The 24,710-nt window shown below is 40.0% G+C and overlaps 2 protein-coding genes across 2 annotated transcripts in view; both read left to right on the plus strand.

The window, feature by feature from the left end:
- Nucleotides 1-951, plus strand: LOC113231646 (protein ST7 homolog). The gene is made up of 2 exons (XM_026466072.1): nt 1-150; nt 231-951. Exons 1-2 carry the CDS (start codon nt 1-3, stop codon nt 864-866), a joined length of 786 nt encoding a protein of 261 aa, XP_026321857.1. The 3' UTR covers nt 867-951.
- Nucleotides 952-6,697: 5,746 nt separating this feature from the next.
- LOC113231738 overlaps nt 6,698-24,710 on the plus strand; it is a 221,287-nt gene continuing 203,274 nt past the window's right edge. Inside the window, exons 1-2 of the mRNA XM_026466229.1 lie at nt 6,698-6,918; nt 10,236-10,330. The gene's annotated coding sequence lies outside the window, so the exon portion shown is untranslated. The remainder of the gene's footprint in view (nt 6,919-10,235; nt 10,331-24,710) is intronic.

The following is a 24,710-nucleotide window of genomic DNA, read 5'->3' on the forward strand; positions in this document are numbered from 1 at the left end:
ATGTGCGCGCGCCGGCTCGGGCGCCTGCGCGACGCCGTGCGCCTCTTCCGCGAGCTGGCTCGCGACGCTCCGCCGGCGCTGCACGCGCTGTCGCTCCACGAAAACCTGATCGAGGCGCTGCTCGAGCAGCGCGCTTATGCCGACGTGCAGGTCGTCCATTTTGGAATTTGTCTCGTTTCACTTTTGTGTAGAGGATGGAACGTTAAACTGACTAAACATTATGTTGACAGGCTGTAATCGCGCGCTGCGAAGACATCGGTTTGGGCGCGTCCGCCGCCGTGCTGTACACGAGCGCGCTGCTAAGGGCTCGCGCCGCCGCTCAGCAGGCGGGACCCGGCGCGACTGGCGTGCGCGCACTCGACGCGGCCGCGCTGGACGCGTTGCGTCGCGCCATTGAATTCAACCCTCACGTCCCGCCGTACCTTCTGGAACTGCGCGCCCTGGCGCTGCCGCCGGAGCACGTCGTGCGGCGTGGCGACAGCGAGGCGCTCGCGTACGCGTTTTGGCACTTGAGGCACTGGCGCGCAGCCGACGGTGCGCTGCGTCTGGCGGCGGAGGCCTGGGCCGCTTGGGAGCGTGGGGCCTGGGCGGCGTGGCGTGCGCAGCCGCAATGCCAGCGTTGCGCAGACCGCGAGCTGCTGCCGCCGCGCGCACCTCCGCCGAAGCAGGCCACGCCCCCCGGGCCTGGGCCAGCACCCGCTACGCCCACTCACGGCGGACAAGAGCAGAGCGCGCGTGCGTCCCTGGCTGTGCCTGCGGCGCTGGCTTGCACGGCGCTAGTGCTACTAACGCTACTGCTGCACCGTCTCACGCTGCCTCTGCCGCTGCAGCCGCATGCGTTACTGCGCCTGCTCGCTGACATCTAATCCATAATTTTCGGCCGTGTTGGCAATCGAGGATCAGGATCAGGATCCTCGCTTGCATTTGCATCTTAAAATGTTTGATCTCATCTTAATGTAAAAGTCTATTATGTCGCCTCGCCTATTCATCGGCGACCATCTCAATAGTTTCCGAAAAGGTACTTTTTTATCTTTTTTTTTTAATATTTTTTTTTATTGCAAAGACTCGGCAAAATGACTGCACCGCGCCTGATGGAAAGTGCGAATACAGTCCAGAGATGAGAGTAACGGATGGAAAACACAAATATCTTCACTCCGTCACTATCATTTTGCCGGTCTGTCCAAATGCTTCTTCACACTACGTTTGAAGGACCCGATGTTATAGAGGGGAGGGAATACATGCGCCGGGAGTTGGTTCCACAATTTGATGGTTCGGCATAAGAACGAATTGCCAAACTTTTTAGTGCGGGACGGTATTGAACTGACCGTCCAACTGTGGCAACGCAGTCCGGCACGGGTGGTCCGCTGATGGAAAGGAGAGGAAGGGATAAGGTTGAATAACTCTTCAGAGCACTCACCGTGGTACAGGCGATAGAATACGCTAAGAGACGCTATATCTCTGCGAAGCTATCATCAATGAAATGGCATCTTGTATCAGAAAACTTTTCCGGGTTATTGTAATATTTACTTTTTTGTAATTTATTCAGACTTATGATTCGCGATTAAAATAGTATTGACCTGAACTATAATATGTTATACGTGGAGCGCACTATAAGTTTCCGGAATGAATAAGAAAAAATGACTATAAATTTTGTTGTCAGAAATGAATTTATTTTCTCAAAATATTCTCCGTTAGCGTTAATGCACTGCACTTTTTCATACGAAGGAACCAATTTTGAAAACATTTATACCACTCCTCCATGACAATCTCTGAAACTGATTTTTCTACGACTCTTCAGGTGATGAAAATCGTTGACCGCGTAACTGGTTCTTAATTTTTGGAAATAAATAAAAGTCATAAACTACCAGGTCGGGACTGTACGCGGGATGGCTCATAATGTCAACTTGTGTTCACCTTCAAAAATTATTTTGTCTGTCTGGCCGCGTGAGAACTGGCATTATCGTGGTGCACGATGATAAGGTGTTTACGGTTATTTTTACGGAGTTTGTCAATAACTTTCGGCAAACAAATGGTTGTGTACCAATCACCATTTACGGTACAACTATTCTCCAAAGTAACAGTAGCCACGTGTCCAGTTTTATTAAAAAAAAGAAGCAATCATCCTATTAGAGGCACTTTCCACGCGTGCCACTTTGGTTGGTTTCGGCTCACCTCGAAAGACCCATACTCTCGATTGCTGCTTTGTTTTGGGATCGTAACTAAAAAATCCATGTTTCGTCACCTGTTACTATGCCCCACACCAAATTTTACGCCCCTTCGTTGAATCTGGTAAGCATAGTATTGCACCAAGTGACACGATCCGTTTTTTGAGCCTCAGTCAAATTGTGTGGGATCCACCGAAAGCACAGCTTTTTCACACCCAAATGTTTATGTAGTATTGATTGTATTTGACTCATGCTTATGCCTAAAGATGCCCAAATCTCATGGTACGTCACGTGCCTGTTTGTTTTGATCATACGGCGCACAGTATCGATGTTGTTGTTGTTCACAGCAGTGGACGGGCGATCATCACGAAATTCGTCACTGAGATTCACACGATCGCGTTTGAATGCTGCAAACGGTACTTTAGGGTAGTTTAGGTATATAAAGCTATAAAAGTAGTCTTGCATGGTGCTTCATCATCAAAAGCATTTTGAAGTCGAGCAAAGCTCCGCTGAGCTGTTAAGTTACACCTAAAATCGTAGAAAATCATACTACGAAAATTTTCACGAGTTAAATCCATGGTGATGTAGACAACCAATTTCTAAAATGACGCCACAATGTAAAAACAAGTGACAGTCAGATGAAGCAAACTGTACTCTACAGCCAAAGAGTTCCGTTTTCAAATGTTGTAATTACTTTTTAAATATTGTTTAGGTAAGTGGCCAGGGGGTCTACTCTCGATCTCCGTCCGACATCCGTCCGAAACAATTATTACCCAAATAAGCAACACTTGACCAAATGAAAAGACGCGTGATGCGAATGAAGCTGTATTCTTGATAATTGTCGTTTAATTTTGTCGAATATTACTTATTTGACAGTAATTGTTTCGGACGGATGTCGGACGAAGGTGCCCTGTTCCGGAAACTTATAGTGCGCTCTATATATATTGTTTTACAAGTACGCAAAGTAAAAAGAACCTTGATACTTTTTTACAGTACATTAGTAATACATTAATGAATAAATAAAAAACTTCACGTTGCATTTTTAATTGGTTTTTCGCAATATGAAGTCGTAACAAATTATAATAAAAACATTTCTCTCTGTATTTTATCGGCAAGAAACTATTTTTTTGCGTGCCTTATTCCAGCGTGCCCGTGGTTGAGTATTTGAATTGTAACTAGTCAGGTAAAAGTCCTCATTTAGTCGGTTCTAGTCGCAAACACAGGATTTAGTCGGTCCGCTGCTGTTTTAAAGTTATAAGGGTGTTTTCCTGTCCACGCTGAAATAAGCTCGTTCTAGCGGCACCATTCGTTAATCTCGAGAACCACAGCGCCCAGCTGATTGAACTCAAAAAGAGTCGTGTTTTAGTCGGTTCTTGTCGTCTCAAACTAGATTTAATTGTTGCGCCGTTTTAATGTTATAAGGATATTTTACTGTACTCAGTGGAATAAGCTTATTTCCGTGGCATTATTTTTTAATCTCTAAAAGTACAGTTGCTTAGACTGCAAGAAAAAGTCGCGAATTAACTAGTTCTAGTCGAAAAATTTTACAGTTAGTCCTTTGCTTAGAAGATAGAACGGATTAATTAAATCAGGGTTATTATATCGGTCTCTAGGAGTCCGTATACATATTTTGCATATCATACATAATGGTTTTAATACTTTTTAGTTATATACAAGAAAATTTGCTGAAAGCCATAGAAATTTACCCATAAATATACTTGTTCTAGAGAATGTGGCTAATATTACACTATTTAAAAAGTTGCTACCAAAATATAATTTAAAATAAGAACTTAGACTATTTATTTTCCATCCTATAAGGTGTAAAAGAACGACAACTTCCTTTTTTTTGTATATAAGATAATTGATGACAGCCGAATTGTACAAATGGCTAATTATGTAATATTATTAGTCTCGTTGAATATTTAGAACAATAATTTGGCATTCTTGAATAACACTTATGATATCATATTTCATTGTGGCATTGTAACTTGTGACGTTCTTGTTATTGTAGTGATAAAAGGTCGGGTATATAGTATAATTTTGTATAAAAAGTATTGCTCTAATAACTAGACTCTTATACCACTAAAGTGCATTTTATATAAACTTTTCCGATACAATATTGAATACTCAATATTAAAAATATAATCCCAAAGTCAAATTTAAGTGCAACGGCGAGCGAGCTATTAGATGACTTGTGACCACAACAATGCGCGAGCCGACCGAGGGAAGCGCTAGAACCCACTAATAAATAAGGAAAATAATAAGCATACTAAAATAATTAGAATTACAAAAAAATCGACCTCGAAAGTTCGTGGAACTTCCATCTATTTGCCAAGTTTTATTGAAAATGGTTATCGGAAAGTGCGTGAAACCGGATTCATCCCCTAGTTTGCCACCCATAAAGGTGGAATATTTTCTTCAAATTGAAATGGAACCAAAATTGAGGTGCCCTCTTTCCAACAAAAAAATAATCGTCAAAATAAGTTCACAAATAATATTTTTATAATCGCGTAACGTACACAAAAAAAGCTCGAATTGAGAACCTCCTCCCTTTTGAGGTCGGTTAAAAGTCGGTTAACGATGTTCAACTTATTATTATTGCTTATTGCAAACAATGAAACATTTCTGTAATTTTATTCCATTACGCACACCAATGTACTCTTTGTCTTGACATGACATTTCGTTCACCGCCCTTCTACGCCGTGAGCCTACGGACACGTTGCAGGCAGCTCACAAATCGCCTCCTTTCACCATTCCTCTGGCGAGGGTTTTCGTCTTATCACGTTTCTTGCTTTGTGACAGCACCTGACTGCATTCCGCACCCCCCGTTCAGAGTTGATAACCACATCCACCACCTTCTCTTCTCTCACCCCTAGGGTTGGTACTCCCCCATCAGCATCCATTTGCGCAGTCTGCGGACCGACTATTAATACAGAAGAGGGGTAGTTGACCCCTTCCAGGGATTTCCCTGAATCTAATCTGAAACTTTTCGAGATAGACGTAAGGCAGTCCGGCTGCTCGAAGGACCAATATACACCGCGGTACCACGTGGCACTCTGAAGGTTGTAGGCACGCAGTTAGACTTCTAATCCACTTTATAATACGGCGTTTATAACGCACACACTATGTTATATTAAATACGAAAAGACGTATTAAAAGAACTCGCGCTTCGCTCAAACCGTCTGGCGGAATGATTCCTTGAAACGTCCGCGAAGTAACTTGAGCTACTCATATTTACGAATGTATCTGAGATACATAATGTATCACGAATAAATAAAACAAATACAACGCTTGGTACAGCTGTCGGAAAATGGCGGGTTTCTTAGTAATTAAAATAAAATGAAAAGGCAGAGATTTTCAACACGATGTTCGTTTTTTGATAAATAAAATGGTCATAAAAAATCTAAAATTTGTCCTAAAATAAATACAGTATGTTTACTTTATCACTTATATCAATTTAGCAAATTGGTCACAGCTTACTTAAGTTATTAATTTATTTATAATTATTTACAATTTATTACAAACAAATACACTCCATTCTCGAAAACTTTTTTGAAAAAATTGGGCTATAAAAAGTAAGTACTTTTCTGCACCAACAAAAATACCACTTGACGGACTCTTCACCATTATAGAATGTATAAAGATATGTATGTTGATGTAGCGTGGTATTGTTAATATAGTATAAGTCTTTATATTTATTAAATGAAATACATGAAAGATAATTTAATTTTTTGTTTTTAATTTTACCATCTACTTCCTTTCAGTTTTATCTCATAGCATATAAGTGCATTATGATTGATTATCGGACTGAATAGCCTATCCCGTTGGAACACATCATGAAAACTACATAAACAATAACAAAGAGAATCTGTTCGTCGCGAATTGAATATTCGCGCAGTGACATGGAGCGGCAGCGGCGGCAGTACGCGGCGTGGCCGCGGCGGCAGCGCGCGGTTTACGGTCGCCGCGCTTTCTCTATAACCTACGTATATTTGCGCGACTTTGCAACTTTTTTCTAACTTTTTATCATTACTTTTCTCATGAAGGCATGTCGTTTCTGAATTCGCAGTAACTAAAATATTTACGGCAGTGTTTTGAAATGTCACCTTGTTGGTGCTGTTGAGGATGTATGGAATTTTCGATATTAGTCTAGTGCAATGTATCAGTTCCTTGAAGGTTCCTTGTTGTGAATGGCAGTGGGTACGATTTATGTAATATTATTTTAAATAGATTTCAAATTTATTTTTTTGTTCTATTAAATATTTGCATTAGTGTAACTTAAAGTGAATCAAATCGGCCTCTACAAGGTGACCTCATTGGATTTCCGATGACTCGTTGAAAATGTAGATTTCATTTAAAATACGATTAATGTAAAAAAATATAGCTTAAAAGGAGGCAAGTTTTGATCCGCACGAGCTGCAATTCATAGGTGCGTGTGCGTATGTTGCGTGTGCGCAGCGTGTGTATTGTGGCGGTATGGCGGCTCGGCGCCTCGTGCTCAACGGGCTAACAGCTGAGGTGCGCGCCTCCAACACTGGCGCGCCACTTGACGCTGACGCAGATGGCTCTCCCGATTCGCTAGAGTTCTATCATGAGTTGGAGCTGTATCGGCAGCTATTGGCGCTACCTGCTCCTACGACAGCATCGAAGCAGCTACCTCCGTCCGCTCCGGCCACGCCAGCCGTTGCACCTACACGTGGCCTACCACGGCGGGCTCGCACCCCAGATCCAACCCCTCCGCGCACTTCACAAGGTACCTACATACAATTTCGGCACGTAATAAAGAATAGAAAACACGTATTAAAAGAAGAGTACACATATTGTAAATACATTTCAAATAATAAAATCATAATAAAAAACAAATTTTACATAATTTAGACTAGACAGAGTAACAATTATATTGTAGGTGCAAATATAGGTATTGTTGGTACCTAGAACTATAATTGAAAATAACGAAGGATTAATGAAAGAATGAAACCTGAAATGAGACAAACCTTGTTAAAATATATATATTCTTTATTGTACAAAGAAAAGACACATGAAACACACGTTACAATGGACATATAGGTCAGGTTTAATCAACAAAATATAATTTGCATTGCAAATGTTATGAAATAATAGCGATTAGATATGTCTTTCTGACAATTAAGAAGGTGGTGTCATTCTCCCCAGGCTAATAAAAAAATATAATCGTCCAGGTGATTGGGCCACACGCAGGTCCAGTCCGATCTCCGATTTATTGTTTCGTCTGGACTCACGATAGACTCCATTGTATCCACAGAATCTAGAGTTCGACTTGGGCCCGCAGAATAATTTATTAGTGGATCAGTGGATGCTATCACATTTATTTTGCTTCTGCTGCCTTTCAATCTGTGGTAATGCGCTAAGTTTCGGTTAGAAATATTCGTCTCTCTTCTGTCCGGGAATTTCACCAGCGAATAATCTCCCCAACAAGAGATTCGTTCTTGTTAGTTCGATTGAATTTTCTCACCAGCACATGCCCTGTGTTCGTCAACTAGGTAGGTATCAAATAGCCATTTGAGGACCGGCGGGCGTGAGTGAACATTCTTTCATGTGCTGTGCAGTTGGTCACAGTACAAAGAAGAGAACGAATTGAATGCAAAGCCTGTGGCAGTACCTTCTCCCATTCCTCAATAGATTTTTCGTACGTAGCGCTATCTGCACGACTTCCCAGAGAGTCGAATTAAGTTTCTCAACTTGTCCGTTCCCTTGTGGGTTATAGAGCGTAGAAGAGCTCGCCGCTGTGCCCCGCGAATGTAGGAATTATCTGACTTCCTTAGGTAAAAATGAAGATCCACGGTCAGAATGTATGTAGGCATGTAGTGCGAAAATCATGAATATTCCATTTAAATATCTGATTACCGTTGTTGTACTCCCCAGCAAGGAAAAGCAAAGGGAAACCGATATAATTCATACTTAACTGTAAGGAAGTACATAGGACGTGTTCGTCTTGGAGGGTATCGGCCCCTTAAAGTCAATCCCAAGGAACAGTAGGTTTAATCAGCTTCGGTAAGTTACGAACGTTGTTGCAAAAAAATCTAGGCTTTTACTTCAGCATAAATTTTGCAATCCTTAATTGTATCCCTGACTTCATGTAAAGAAAATGGTAGGTTCTATGATTTTACCTAGTGAAACATCCTCGTCACACCGGGATAACATAGTTCCTCGTGTAATGAAGCTAATTAACAAAGACGAGTTTCGATAGATGCACAAACGCGAGATAGATAGTCGGCTGCCCATTATCTTTACCGGATCTGTACATTATGTCATAATGTCACTAGCTGTTAGAGCACTACTCGGCGATATGAATCAAGCCTAACATGACAAATGGATTATTGTGTTATAGTCTCACAAAAAATGCTAGGTTTATGATTTTCAGAGGATTTGGTAAAGCCTGAAAGTTAAACAGCGTCACATGTTTATAATAATATAGCTACTTACTTTATGTGGTCTGTGCTACTTACTCACCTATTTAACGAGTTATCTACACACATCAAAAGTGTCTAGGGATCAAGTACGTTTAAGAGTATTGCTGCAATTAGGGTTAATTATATTAACTTTTTTGTATCGCTATTGATACTTTTTAGTGAGTTTTAACATTTAAATAAGGAATATTGTTTAAAATTCGATAATAAGAAGAAAATCGATTGTCAATGTGGTTTTGTATAAAAATGAGTTATAGCGTTTTGACAAAATCATTACAATATCTGCATCGAAACCGAAACAATTTACATTATTATGGAGAGACGACATCATTTAACCCGAGAAGTGATGATGCGAGCCGTCGGAATGTTGGAAGCTGGTTCCAGGCAACGTGCTGTGGCTTTCACTCTTAACACTACACAGAGCGTCATAAGTCGCCTCTGGACGCGCTATCGCATGGCGGGCAGCGTGGCCGAGCGACATGGAGGACGACCTCGCATCACGACTCGCAGACAGGACCGGTATATCCAAAATACTGCTCGACGGAATCGTACCATGACCGCCATGATGTTGGTTACGAGGCTCCACAGCTCCTCAGGCTTGCTAATAAGCGATCAAACAATCCGAAATCGTTTACGTGAAGTGGGTCTGCGATCCCGAAGGCCGCTTAGAGTTCCACCTATTGCACCCTGCAATCGCAGGACCCGTTTACGATGGGCTCGCGAACACAGAAACTGGGAGGAAGAAGACTGGCGCTATGTGTGCTTTTCGGATGAATCCCGCTTCGGTATGAGACCAGATACAAGACGTACTCGAGTTTGGAGAACATCTGGACGTCATGAACGTTTGAGATATGGTGGGGGAACAATAATGATATGGGCCGGTATTTGGATCGGCGGAAGAACCGATCTCATTTGGATCAGGGGTAACCTCAATGCTCAAGTTTACGCAGAGAGGATTGTTTCAGATGTTATCATCCCTTTGCGAGGCCAGTTGGGTGATTCATTTCAACTAATGCATGACAACGCACGTCCACACACGGCTAGAGTCGTAACACGCATTCTTGCCGAAGCTCGTATCAACGTTCGGCCGTGGCCTGCTCAATCGCCAGACCTCAATCCAATTGAGCACGCATGGGATATGCTTCAAAGAAGAGCTGTGCCGAGTATGCATACCGTACATACTCTACAACAATATTTTGACTTGTTACAAAACACATGGGCGGCCATTCCTCAAAGTGATTTTGATGAACTCATCTTAAGCATGCCAAATGGTGGAAATACAGATTATTAATTTTCTTATCTTTACAATAAAAAGCAAAATCATCATTTTCGCCATTTTTTTGTCATTTAATTGACGCCGTTAATTTGAGTTTTTTCCCACAATTTGCAAAAACATCAATTTTAGTTTATTTTAATTAAATATAGGGGTAAGCGGTTAAATAAAACATAAGCATTAAAGTAAGAAGTCGTCCTGGAAGACTGGATTTGGTAAATATTGCTTAAATAATTTTTATTTCAAAAATATTCACTTGATCCCTAGACACTTGATGTGTGTATTACTATTCATGTCACTAGTATGAGCCGACGCGGTAAAATTATATTATAGCGGTTTTTGTTTTTCTAGATGGCGCGCGGAAAGACAGTTATTCCCGATCTCCTGCGCCTCGTGCAACTCTACCAAGGCGTTTGCCACCAGCAGCGCACGTGCGTGCTGCTCGGGTAAGTGGCTATGTTCGCTAAGTTCCTGTGTCGTGCAGAATATGGTATTCTAGGACAGTACTTTTGAAACCGATGGAATATAATAGAGGCCATACTTCCACTTTTAGAACCTTATTTTCAGTAGATACTCGATATATTTATGTAGTTCGGTGATAAAGGTCGACAGAGGCTTTAGACTCTTTGGCGGCGAGTCCACAATTATAATACGGTAATGGGGCGATCGCGCGGGGCTTACTAACATCGCCGACACAATTAGTCGCCTGCCACTCGTGGCTTCCTCTCCTGAATATCTAAATACTATCTGCAGATTTTTCATGATAAGCGGTCTAAAGATTTATAAAATTTAGTTACGGACACTTTAAAATAATGCACCGATGTGCCTTGGCACAAGCGTAGCACGTAGTGTTAGTCGTCGTAGCATCAATGAAATTCAGCCCCGTGTATTTATATGTTTTAGGTGCCTCATTAGCACTCAACTTTGCTATAGCGTACTAAAAGAGGCTTAGTGAGTGAAATCGATATCTATAAAACAATGGAAAATATTGTTTCACCTGCGCCGAATCTCAACAAACATATTTGCAATCCAATTACGGCAAAAATAAACTGAACACATCCTTTCTTTTTTTAGCTATACCTGCATGACGGGTTTTGTTGATCCCAATATCTGTACGAGGATCTGTTCGCTTGTTTGTCCCGTTCGGCGGGTGTGTCGTGCGCTGTTGGACAAATAGATTATCAAAAATGTCTTATCAAGGATACGAGCCCGTACCGGTAACAGAATATTGATCGCCTTCAAATTTTTTGTTGTTGTAGAAACTGACAACCTTCAAGTGTTGACTCTGATCGCCATATCAGTTTCACCTACTACATAATGTTTATTTTTGTCGTACATGCCGAATCGAACTGTCATGGACAGGCGTGTCACTGTCACTTACTACCAGGCGCACGCTTTCACGTCGTTTGATGTCATAAAAATAATAAAAAAATAAAAAATCTAAATCAATCTTTCTATATAAGGTGACTACTTCACTCAGATCATACAAATGAATTATAAATACCTACATATTTACATATTTCATGTACTTACCTCTATACTCCATTTTTGCAAAATGATAACTGTTGATTCTGTAATAATCTTGCTCACTTTAATTAACTCTCATCCTCTAATCCACGCCCACTTTGGGTATAAATGATGAAACTCAGATGCAACTATTATTTTACTATCCACACATAGTACTCATATTGTTAGTGCAATCCGATAAGTTATTTTTAGTTTATATTCTAAACACAACCTTTGTGCAAGAGCACGAAGTGATTTTTTGTTTTATTTTCCAAATATTTCACTTATCAATACTTTGTACTAGTTTCGGCAATCGTGGAAGACTTAATATTTGAAATTAAGGAACTGAAACCCTTTTAAAGTTATTGTATTATGTTGGGAAATTATTTCAAATATTTTTTCCGTTTAATCGTAACAGATAAACTAAATGATAACAGTTGCAATGCAATCGGTGGTAGGTAATTACAATAAAATTCAATTAAACTCTGAACAACATATTTTATTGACCACAAAAGCATTAATTTACCCTTAATGTACAAATGCAAATGCACAGGACTTAATAGTACTGTTTGCCTAATTTAATTTTTAATAAATATCGGGCCTTAAAGGCTGCTTGCTTATTTGTTAATTATGTGAACGACTATACAGCTCAATAATATATGGGAGGGACCGACTTTTAAGTTATGGAGGAGCTTAACGAGAACAAATAGCATACTCTAATGAGCACACCCCATGCGGCCTGTTGACGTCCCGTGCCTTTTTCTAAATTATAAGAAATTCTTAATTTGAGACATAAAAATACTCGGCCCTTTAGAGCAGCTTTCTAAGACCTAATTTCTTTTACAAACGACTTTAAGTTCAAAGTAGCAGTAGAGTTCCTTGTGGAAGAGTTCATCCAGGGAAGTACTGCCACCTTTCTTATTTCCACCGCCAAGCAGTAATGTGAGCATTATTGCGTTCCGGTTTTGAAGGGTAAGGGTGCTGGTGAAACTACACGCACATGAGACTTGTCAACTTATGTCTCACCATTCACCACTGTGCCACTCAGAGCTATAAGTCACAAACCTTTGTGGCTTATAGCTCTGAGTGGCACTGCAACTGTTATAGACAGGTGTGTAGCTTACCATCGGGCGTACGATTAGAGTCCCGTGACTTGGTATCATAAATAAAAGTAAAGAATCAAAATGTACTAGTGCCCGAATAAAATGTTATATGGTGTATTTTATGTATTTTGTCTCGTAGGTTAGCTACGTTTATATATTTGACTCGAGTATTTTAAATTATCCTACAGTATCATAAAATTAGGTTAATGAAACCCACGTCAAGTTTAAAGTAGGCAGTGGAATGCACAAGTTAACTTCATTTTCAGATTTAATTAAAAAATATTAGATATTTTAGACAGTTAGGCCGGAGGGAGTTCTTGAATACCTCTCCAGGAATTCAAAAATACTTTATCTTTTTCAATTATAAAACTTTGTTCTACAAAGTTGTTCGTATTTTAAAAATATCTGCACATTGTTCAAATTCAAAATTTTGTTGTTGCAGCGTAGAGGTTAAAGTTAGATATGTTATTTTATAACATCTGCAGAAAAGACCTATTTCGTTACGGAGAGGGGAGAGTAAAAAAACTGTACTAAGTAAACATGATGTCAGATTCCAGTGATTTTATACTAAGTTATAAGTATAACGAATATTTAAGATGTATTTTGTTTTCTTACCCTCAATTCACTTTTATTTAAATGGTTCCTTTTTTGTGTGCACTGTCACTTTTCGATATCAATAATTAATATAAAAAGACCCGTGCGTACAACGGAAAGTTAAACTTTCAATAGGGAAATAAATTTAATGAGGCACATACTTGAGTAAGCTCCAATACAGAACTTGATTATGTATAGTTGTTGGCGAAGCTCTATGCCCCGTTAACTATATATATAAAAGAGGTTAGCCCTGGGTCACATTCCGCCGTTCGCGCCATTGTTTCACAAAGAAGCCCATTTAATTATACAGTTGAAGATTATTACTACTTGTGGGCCATTATATGGATGAGTGATTATACCTGTGAGCTTAGAATAATAACGCATAGAATGATAGTTTCATATCAAACGAACTGTCACCAGTGAGGCAAAAATCAAATTCATGTAAGCAACTTGTGTCTACGCTCATCGGCACCCACACAAATATACAAATAATGATGCCATGGAATAACATTTCCCTCAAAAGTGGGGAAATTGTATCTTGCTTAACTCAACATTAAGTTAAAGGTGCGTACAGATTTGCTCGATTTTGTCGATCGTTACTGTCGATCTACAATGTCGATCAGGTGCCTACAGATATGCTCGGTTTTGTCGATCGACAATGTCAAGTAACAAGAATTTTCAAAAATGTATTTTTGGTAATCTTTATGGAAATGGCATTTATATCTGAATATACGATGATGGACACGACTTTTCAAATAAATGCAATATGGGAATCATTTTCGAGGTATTCGAGGTGCTCATTACGAATATGGCACTCATTTCTAAATCCAAGATGGCGGGCACGATTTTTCGAATAATGTCAAGTTGGGTATCGTTTTCAAGGTATTTGGGGGTGCTCATTACGAATATAGCATTTATTTCTAAATCCAAGATGGCGGACACGAGTTTTCAAATAAATGCAATATGGGTATCATTTTCGAGGTACTTGGGGGTGCTCATTACAAATATGGCACTCATTTCTAAATCCAAGATGGCGGGCACGATTTTTCAAAAAATGCTATATGGGTATCATTTTCGAGGTATTTTAGGATGCTCAATGTGAATATGGCACTATTTGTAAACCGACGATGGTGGGCACGATTTTTCCAATAATGGCAAGTTAGGTATCGTTTTCGAGTTATTTGGGGGTGCTCATTACGAATATTGCTTTTGTTGGAACTGTCGTGTCTGCCATCTTGGATTTAGAAATGAGTGTCATGTTCGTATTGAACATCCCCAAATATCTCGAAAACGATACCCAACTTGCAATTATTCGAAAAATCGTGCCCGCCATCTCGGATTTAGAAATGAGTGCCATATTCGTATTGAGCATCCCCAAATACCTCGAAAAGGATACTCATATAGCATTTTTGAAAAATCGTGTCCGCTATCTTGGATTTACAAATAAGTGCTATATTCGTAATGAGCACCCCCAAATATCTCGAAAACAATACCCAACTTGCCATTATTCGAAAAATCGCGCCCGCCATCTTGGATTTAGAAATGAGTGCCATATTCGTAATGAGCATCCCCAAATAACTCGAAAAGGATACCCATATTGCATTTTTTTTGAAAAATCGTGTCCGCCATCTTGGATTTAGAAATAAGTGCTATATTCGTAATGAGCACCCCCACATACCTCGTAAACGATACCCAGAATCAAAATAATCTTTATTTCATAGGTAAGCATTATTACACTTGAAATCATCACATTGGTTAAACTCTACCGCTCATTCGTAAGGCAGATTCCTCCGAGAAGTATGAGCAAGAAACTCTAGGGGTTGCTCTTTGTAAACAACATTTGTACGCATTCAACTTGCAGAAATGGAGGTGAAATGCACAATTACATTAGAATTAAAAAAAATCTGCAGCCATCGCGATATTGCCTATTCTCAAAAAATTACGTATTATAATAATTTTGAAACAGAATAGCAAAATTGGGAAAAAGAAATTCGTTACTTTGCAACATTTTCGTGTCTTGTTGCAACGAAATTAATTTTCGGTTTTAGTGAATATTTATATAAAAATACAAGTTGAAACGCGTTAGGTACTTTCTTGTGAAATGTGATGTTAGTATCTATTTTATGTTTGTCTGACGTATTTTTACACTCATTTACTGCACATTTCGTCATTTTTAGCTAAATTCTTGAGCTGTTCGCGGTGCAAGTTGACCTTGAGCACTGACGGCTCAAGCCCGCTCGTGAAGGCCCATTGGGAGTGCCACAATTTGCCTCACTTAGCGTGTGCGGACTAGGTTTCTATGCGTTATTATTCTAAGTCTGTGAGCTTATCGCAGTGCAGATGTGGAATCTGTAGTGCGATAAGAAAGCTCACAGGTATAATGGGTTGGCATAGAAGGTGATATTTTCAATTTCAAATTTGGTGAAATTACAATGTGTTTGTATTGTTTGTATTTGTGTGGGATTTCTCAACTTATGTCTCAGGCCATATCTGCAAAATGATTCTTTAGAAGACAAGTTTAAAGATTCTACGATCGAAATTAGTCATTTATTGTTTATTCAAGATAAAAAGTTATAAAATTTATAACTTTCATGTGATAAAGGAACTTTTAACGTATGATTACTGTTGGGTAATAAATAATTAGTAAAATTTCAAATAGTTGAAATTTTTCCGGAAAGTTCCCCTAAAAATTGGAAATATATAATTACGAATGCTCATATTATGCTCTACGTTTAGAAATATCTTTTGAATTATAAAATAAACTTCTTTAGCTAAAAGTCAATTAACGAAAAACGAGATTTAAAATGATTTCACAACAGCTAAAAAAGAACCTTTTTAATGGCTCCATCGTTTTCGTTCAGTACCTTCAACTTTTGACAGGTGTCAACGACAAATGCGGAAAATAGTAGGAAAAGTATTGGAAAAAAATCCGGAAAAATATTTATTTTTATGAAAAATAAGATTTTTTTCAAAATGGAAATTTTTCCATGATCCAACACTACGTATGACCACATATAATACATAAATATTTCTTAAAATTATAAAACTTTTGCGTACCATGTTGACAAAATCTAATGGTTAAATTATTACTCATATAAACTTACATCAAACATTTTGCATAAATTATTTAATTGTAATTTTTTTTTTTGCAGTTGTTGACTATTACCTATTTCCTGAAAACGATCTTTCGATAATTTTTTTTATACAATATAAGTGCGTATTTGACCCCCATCTCACCTTATGGAAAGTGACGATGAGGTTGACGATGGAGCATCCACACCTAAATAATGCATATTCACTCTCTCCTTCAAAAGACCCAAGTTATAACGTTCAGGGAAGAAGTCTGCAGGCAGGAAATTCCACTCCATAGCCGTTCGCCATATAAATGTGGAAGCGTAACGCTTCGTGCGAATCTTTGGAATATCCACAACATAGAGATGGAACCCAAGCCTACGCCTAGTCCCCCGGTGATGGAAAGGGGAAGACGGAATTAAATCGTGTAATTCTATCGCACACTCTCCGTGATATATCCTGTAAAATACCGATAAGCAGGCAACTTTACGACGGTGTTCAAGGCTCTGCAGCTTTGCCTCTACTAATTCTGAGTCACCTATAAGCCTCTTGGCACAGTTGTCAATTGAAACCAAAGTGGCCAGTTTATATGATAAGCCATCCCAAAGGTGGCAGCAGTACTCCATGCACGATCGGACTTGTGCTTGGTATAGGTGAAGCATCTGTCCCGGTGTACAGTAACGCCTCACTCTGGAAAGGATCCCAAGCTTCCGTGCTGCAATTTTGGTCATGGATTCAATGTATCTCCTGAAGTTCAAATTGGATGACACGTCCATTTCAAGTAGCTGGAGACAGTCGGCTATCGGTATGGATATATCATGAAAAGTCGGAGTCTACTCAAAGGGACTCCGTTTTGTGGAGAATAGACACGCCTGCGTTTTGGTAGCATTAAATTAGACAAGATTGGCATTGCCCCAATCGGAGACTGCCTGGAGTGTCAAATCTAAACGGCTAACCATGGACTCTCGACAAAACTGGATTTCCTCTGCACTGACCCTGCATTGGTCAAGTACCTATCTATAACTGTGCTGTCATCAGGATACGCAAAGGTACCTGGAATTAACATATCATTGATATGCATCAGAAAGAGAGTTGCAGACAGTACGGAACCCTGAGGAAGTCCGGAAGAATCTATCGCCATATGTTCGGAAGAGTAGCATTCTAAGACCACTCGAATCGAACGTTCGCTCAAGAAATCGAGATCCAATTGCAAAGGTCAGTGGGAAGTCCATAAGAGGGAAGCTTACTAAAAAGGCTTGCGTGGCAGACTCTGTCAAAGGCTTTATAAATGTCCAAAGATACTGCAAGTGCTTCGCCTCGCTCCTTATTTACAGGCATACACAAGAACCAACCAGTAGATCGCCCTCGTCGGAATCCGTACTGGCGATCACTGAGGAGGTCGTTCTCTTCAAGGTATGATAGGAGACGGGTGAGTTCATAGTGACACGTTCCATAGTCTTGTAGAGTATGGAAGTGACTGAGATATGTAGTAGTAGTTGACCGGGTCAGCTCTATTTCCCTTTTTTGGTACAGGTTGTACGTTTGCAAGCTTCCACGACCTGGGAACTATATCAGTCTCAAGTGAGAGGCGGTACAGGCGAGTGAGAACAGGAGACAACTCAGGCGCATAGTTAAGCAGGACTATTGCTGGAATTCCATCTGGCCCGCTAGCTTTATTCACGTCTAGATTTCGCAGAGTTCTAAGTACCTCTTTTTGGCGTATGCGAACTGGCGCCATAGTGCAGCCAGCCTGAGGTAAGGTAGATGGTAGGTTCCCTGCGTCGTTCAGACGCAAATTCTCTGCAAAGAGTGAGGCAAAGAGATTCGCCTTCTCTTCCGCAGTATGAGCTAGCGAACCATCCGGCCTCAGCAGAGGTGGCAAAGATGGTCGACAAAAGTTAGATTCGACCAAAAGGATTTGCTGCCTGCTGGATAAGAGGTAAGCTTGGCCCCTATGCGGTGCACATGGTCGAACTTGGCCCTACCTAACACGCTTTTATACTTCTTGGCGGCCTTACTTGGTACTTGGTACTTGGTGCAACGGGCTGGTGTCCGCAACTCGACGTCAAGGCGCCTATTTTGCGTGTGGTGGGTGCAGGGTCCTACTCGTGCCACCCAAGCTCCTCCAGGAATCTCAGCAGCCTCCTGGGCTTGCTGAAGACTTCGGGGAGCGACCTTGGCACTCCAAGGTACTTTGCCCTGTAGTTGGCCACGCCGGAGCACTGTAGTAGGATGTGCGCAGCCGTTTCCTCCCCCTCCATGCACGCTCTGCATAGAGGGCTGTCTGTGATACCTAAATTGAAAAGGTGTTTATTGTATGGACCATGACCCGTTAGGGCGGCAGTTAGAGTGCGAAGCTCTTGCCTTTTGAGTTTAATAAATATTCGAGATAGACTGGCATTGAGCGTTGGGAGTGCTTCCCTCGCCTGTCTACAGACCGTAAGGGTCGTCCATGTATTATTATGTGATGATTTTGTACCTTTGTGTATGGTTGTTTTGAACCATTGGTAGGGGAGGGACACTATGGGTTCTGGTCCTACAGCGTCCGCCTCCGATCCTTTTCTGGCTAGTTCATCTGCTGCATCATTGCCGCGTGAGCCGCTGTGTCCTTTAATCCACTGTAGGGTTACGTGGTTTTGTATACATACCTCCATGAGTGCTTGATGGCATTCATAAATGAGCCCTGAGTTTATGTCATAGCTGTTCAGTGCTTGTAGTACTGACATACTGTCTGAGAGTATTCGAATGGAGTGGTTCTTAACTCTTCTCGCTATGATTGCTTCTGCCGCCAACTTGATGCCCATGCATTCAGCCTGGAATACTGTGTTGTGGTCACCAAGTGGTGTTGATATCCTGATATTGAGGTCTTCTGAGAATACCCCAGTACCTGTTCCTGAATTTGTTTTAGATCCATCAGTGAAGACGCGGACCTCTTTGGGGTTTAGTCCTTCGTTGGGTTCTTCAAACAATTGTATCTTGTATTTTTTGTCAAAGATGTATTGTTTTGGGATCCCATCCACAGCCGCCTCCAGTAGCGGTTCCTCATTGACAGTCTTATAGAGGATTTCTGTGTGTGGGGTCCTCATGTTCTTCCAAAGGCCGGCTCTATTTAGACGCACTGCTGTTGACGCCGCTTCCTGTCTGATGAACAGTGGGAGGGGTCGCAGGTCCAGCATCGCTTCGAGGGCCGCAGTTGGTGTTGTCCTCATGCAGCCGGTCGTCGCCACGCAAGCAAGTCTTTGGAATTTGTCCAGCTTGTCGGTTGCGGTCGTCAGCTGGGTTCGTGGCCACCATACTGTAGCGCCGTAACTGATCATGGGTCTTATCACCGCTGTGTAGAGCCATAGTGTTATCTTGGCGGCCTTATTAAAAGCTTTCTTCAAATTCCGAGTACTCGGAGTTTTGCGTAGTCGAGCATCTGTACAAGCTTGATACGCGGACTGTTATGTTACTTGCTGATTGTAGTTATGCGGATGTGCATCAGCATAACTACAATCAGCAAGACCTCTACTACAGCATCAGCATAGCTCGACGAGTCTTCTGAAGTAAAGCACGCCTGCCAAGGATATGACGTAAAGAAATGGCGCATTTCGTCCCAATCTGCTAACTTGTATCCCCACACCCGTCTCATACCACTAGGGCCCGGATAGGTTGGGAAGTACACGGATACAGTTTTCAACAGACAATGATCGGAAGTATCCAGTGGGGCCTCCACAACCACAGAGTAGCGGTCTGGATCAATTGTTAACAGAAGGTCCAAGTGATTAGCCGTATGAGACTCAACATCTGGGATTCTGGTGGTGCTACTAACGAGCTGGAAAAGGCTTAGTGTTAACGCAAGTTCACGCGTCTCTCTCCCGGCGTGATCGGTCATCTGGTGTGGAAACAACCTTTCTTGTTGGTGAGCATTAAAGTCCCCCAGAATGACTAGTTGCGCCGCTGGGTACCTGAGCTGAGCCTCACTAGACGTCTCGCTCAGACGTTGGAACAACTTGGTCGTCTCTTGATCTCCAATGTGCGAACATAGAAAAACTTAGTGCCTCAAGGTTCTTGAGACGCTTGACACAGATGTCATCGCGAACGTACACACTCCGGCACCAGGTACGAACCTGTGATCCAGAGTATACCCGGGGTAGCTGAGGTACGCTGCGTCAGTCGGACATCTGCTCTGCGTCTCTGTGAGGAACAGCAGCTGCGGTTTGTCGGTTTCAAAGTGGTAGTGGACCGAATCGAGATTTGAGTGCAGACCTCGGATGTTAGTGAGGTGCACTTTTAGTGGGATGACGTGCAACTGCTGTGTATACTTTTATCCATTTTTGCTTTTCATGTTAGTTTTTGGAGAATTGAATAGGCAGGAGGAAGGTAGTTGAATGAGGCACTGCGTCGTGTTCAACCAAGCAGCAGGCTCACACTGCCACACGAGGGTACAATCGGTTTATAGATCGCGGGGTCGCCCGAACCCCCCCGGAGATGGCCACCTGGTCCTCCCTTCCGATCGCCAACCACTAGCCTCCAGAACTAGTGTTGTTAAAAAACCGTTTTTCTTCTGAGGTGAAAAAAAAACATGAAAAGAAACCGTATTTTTCTGGAGTACGTTTTTTTCTAAAAGTATGAAAATAAAAATATGACAATATGACAATTGTATTTTTGTACTAAATTTCCTCTTTTGTTGTTAATATTATTCTTCTTATATAAATTCCTCAAAATAAATGGGCGACTCTCATAGTGTTGTCAATTTGTGGCGAATTCCCCAAATTGCGGAGATTTTCAACTCGATTTTGTGGGATTGACGCTACATGGGGAAAATGCGGGGATTCTAACATTTTACCTTTTTTTAAAAATCTATCGATTGCTCTTTTTTTTAAATCTATCGATCGCTCTAGCGATTGATTACTGATGAAAAACACTACTTATTTATTTATCTAAGAGCGATATCAACATTTGTTCCACATCGCACATGTGCCTTATATAGCAACATTTACATAGAATTCTTAGCAAGCCGCTTATATAAAATTATTCGGTAAGATTTGAATGAAGAAAACGAAGGCACAGAAAATTTTGATGACTTTACAATATGAGTACATATGGGTACATTTACAATATGGGTTTACAAAAACGTAATCTCATTTGTCGTGTTACTAGTATTAGGTACTACATTTACAGGTGTTGTAAATGTAGTACCTAATACTAGTAACACGACAAATGAGATTACGTTTTTGTTATAATTATCATGGTAATTGGTTTTAATAAACATGTTGTATATATATTCACATATATATATTCTTAAAACAATAGTTAGTGACTTATTTTATTTCAGTTATTCCATTTTACTTTTTATGAAAAAAAAAATTTTTGAAAAAAAACCAGGGCGCTGTGTTTTTTTCATGTTTTTTTCAAAAATGTGAAAAAAACATTTGGTTTTTTTCGAGTTACAACACTATCCAGAACCGAGTGCTCAGTGTGGCAGTACAAGCACCTACAATTCGTGGTCAGACGCAATGCAACTGTTCAGACCCGACCTCCTAATGGCAACTCCTGAACACGAGTCAGAACACGGTAAAAACCATTTGGCGAATCGACTGCGTCGGGAGGGTGGTGACTAGCCACGGCCGAAGCCTACCACTTTTAAATTATTTACGTTGTATTGTTCCTTGCCACCTATGTCGGAGGTCCGGAGTTAGACTCCCTCTGGGGGCTGGGTTAATGGGGAGTGTAGTTTATTTACTAATTCAAAATTAACGCAACTGCGCGTCGCAGGTTTTAAAAATTCTCCAAGAACGTCGAGAGCTTTCATCTTGTATTGCGATACGATCGAGCGTTATGGCATGAACACTCTCTTTAGAGAAATTTGTAACTAGCAGTGGGACATTGATGATATGTAATATAGATATTCGATATTTACAGAATCCAGGATACCTTGTACAGAGTACAAAGTAGTAAAAAAGTACTTGATTTTTGCATGTGTCATAAACGCAATCTGTTTCGTCAAAGCTTTTTTCTGAATCTAATATACCGTTATAACTAACAGTTTTTTTTATTATAAGTACATGTTACTCCTTATAATTATATCATTGTTATTTTCAGTTTAATTCAAGTCCAAATATTAATAGGGTTGGTCATTGGCCCGTAACTAAAACAAGAATTTCCTGAATTTCATTCACAAAGTTCTCGCGTTCCCGGTCTTGTCTGCCCTCCGGCCAAATATTCGTCAAAGGACAAGAAGCTTCGCAAGAAAAATTGTTGAAGACATATGACGTCTGTAACATGTGTAAATATTTACATGATGAGTACGTAATGCTACTTATATAAACAAAGTTTATGTATATAAATCCATTAATTATTCTTTAAATCCTTTTTTTATGATATCAACTGACGGGAACAAGTTCTGCGTCAAGTCGTAAGTGACGCTCAGTTGCAATGCCACTCAGAGCCTTAAATCGCAAAGACCTGAGGGGCAATGCCACAGAGACCGTCACCCTAAGACATAAGTTGACAAGTCCCATGTGCCTGAAATTTCACTAGCACGCTTACCCTTCAAAACCGGAGCGCTGTTATGGTTATATTACTACTTGGTGGCAGAAATAGGTAAGATGGCGGTACTTCCCTGGACGATTTGAGGGTCTACCACAACCTCTTAAAACAATATTACTTTAACCTTACATTGACTTTTCGTACCATGACGCACTTAAAGTAAGCTTATTATAATGTTAAAACTATGATGTTTTATTGGCAGCTTTAAGACTCTGCATTCACTCAGTTCGTACTATGACGCGACTTTAACATTAAAGTAATATTGTTCTTATGTCAAATTTAGCAATCTTATAATAGTTACTCGGACGCAGTGGAAACAAAATTATTTTCGAATTTATTGTCTAAGTATTGATTTGTAATGATTAACACTTAAGTTTAATTTATTTATTTACATAAATCTCTTCAATATTTTGTTTATTTTTTATTTAATAGAACATAGGAATAATTTCTCGTTAAATAAAAATATACGTAGTTTATTTCGTAAAATTATACCAGCGACATCTATATGCTCCTTGGCGACACTAACAGTTGTTACTAGACTATAATTCCGAATTCACAACGTAACTATCAAGACTCAGCTTGTTTTATTTATTTTTCTTCATGAAAATGCGAAAAAATAATTAAAAACCTCCGACTGAATAATTGAAAAAAAAAAAAATCTGTACTCGAAAAGTTACCACATTTAGTTATTGCTGATCTGTGTAACACGTTTCCCTGTCTTTGTTGGTACAACGGCGCACGGTGGTTGGGTTTTGTAGTAATGTTTTAAAATTTACCCACATTAAAATAAACAAAAACAACATTGATCAAATTTTTATGTTTTTAGTGTTTTTTTTATAGTAGCCTAATTATTTTTTATTATTGTAAGTAAACACCTTAGAATAATAACGCATAGAAACCTAGCCCGCACACGCTAAGTGAGGCAAGTTAGAGGGTTCCAAACGCGTCCCAGGAGCGCGCGGGCTGTTAGTGCTCAAGGTCATATTGCACCGCGAACAGCTCCAAAATTTTTTGCTAAAAATGACGAAATGTGCGGTAAATGGGTGTAAAAATACAACAGACAAACATAAAATAGACACTAACATCGCATTCCACAAGTAAGTAATGCGTTTCAACTCATATTTTTATGTAAATATTCACTAAAACAGATAAATAATTTCGCGGCAACAAGATACGAAAGTGTTGCAAAGTAACGAATTTTTTTTCTCCCCATTTTGCTATTCTGTATCAAAATAATTATATTACGTAAATTTTAGTGGTGCCTGTAATTTAGATTTATTTGCGCATCTTGAACTAATATTTACTTTAATAAACATTAAATGTTTTCGTTAACTCCTGTAAGTGATTGGGACACTTAATTATTTTATAATACTTTTAACGGCTCTGCGTTCATGCTTTATTGAATAATTATTTATTTTAATTTTATTTGAATTGGAGCACATATTGCAACAAATTTACAGTACTTATATATTTGTTTCTACTATAGTGTTGGCACCACCAGTACAACTTTGATAGCTTATTATATGTCTTTCTTTTCGTAACTCAAGCGAAATATTTTATATTAAAATATTTTATTTTCTTAAAAGGGGAGCATTCTTAAGCGATTTTTTAATCTATTTTAACAGTTATTTTCTTTAATGTTTGCTTATGGCATTTTCGGTTTTAGGTTTCGAATATGGCACTTATTTCTAAATCCAAGATGCAGGCGCGATTTTTCGAATAATGGCAAGTTGGGTATCGTTTTCGAGATGTTTGGGAATGTTCAATACAAATATGGCACTCATTTCTAAATCCAAGATGGCAAACACGACAGTTCAAACAAAAGCAATATTCGTAATGAGCACCCCCAAATACCTCGAAAACGATACCCAACTTGCCATTATTTGAAAAATCGTGCCCGCCATCTTGGATTTACAAATAGTGCCATATTCACATTGAGTATCCCCAAATACCTCGAAAATGATACCCACATAGCATTTTTTTGAAAAAATCGTGCCCGCCATCTTGGATTTAGAAATGA

This window comes from Hyposmocoma kahamanoa, unplaced genomic scaffold (assembly GCF_003589595.1).
Source record: "Hyposmocoma kahamanoa isolate Upper Pololo Valley unplaced genomic scaffold, ASM358959v1 66, whole genome shotgun sequence".
Lineage (NCBI taxonomy): Eukaryota > Metazoa > Arthropoda > Insecta > Lepidoptera > Cosmopterigidae > Hyposmocoma > Hyposmocoma kahamanoa.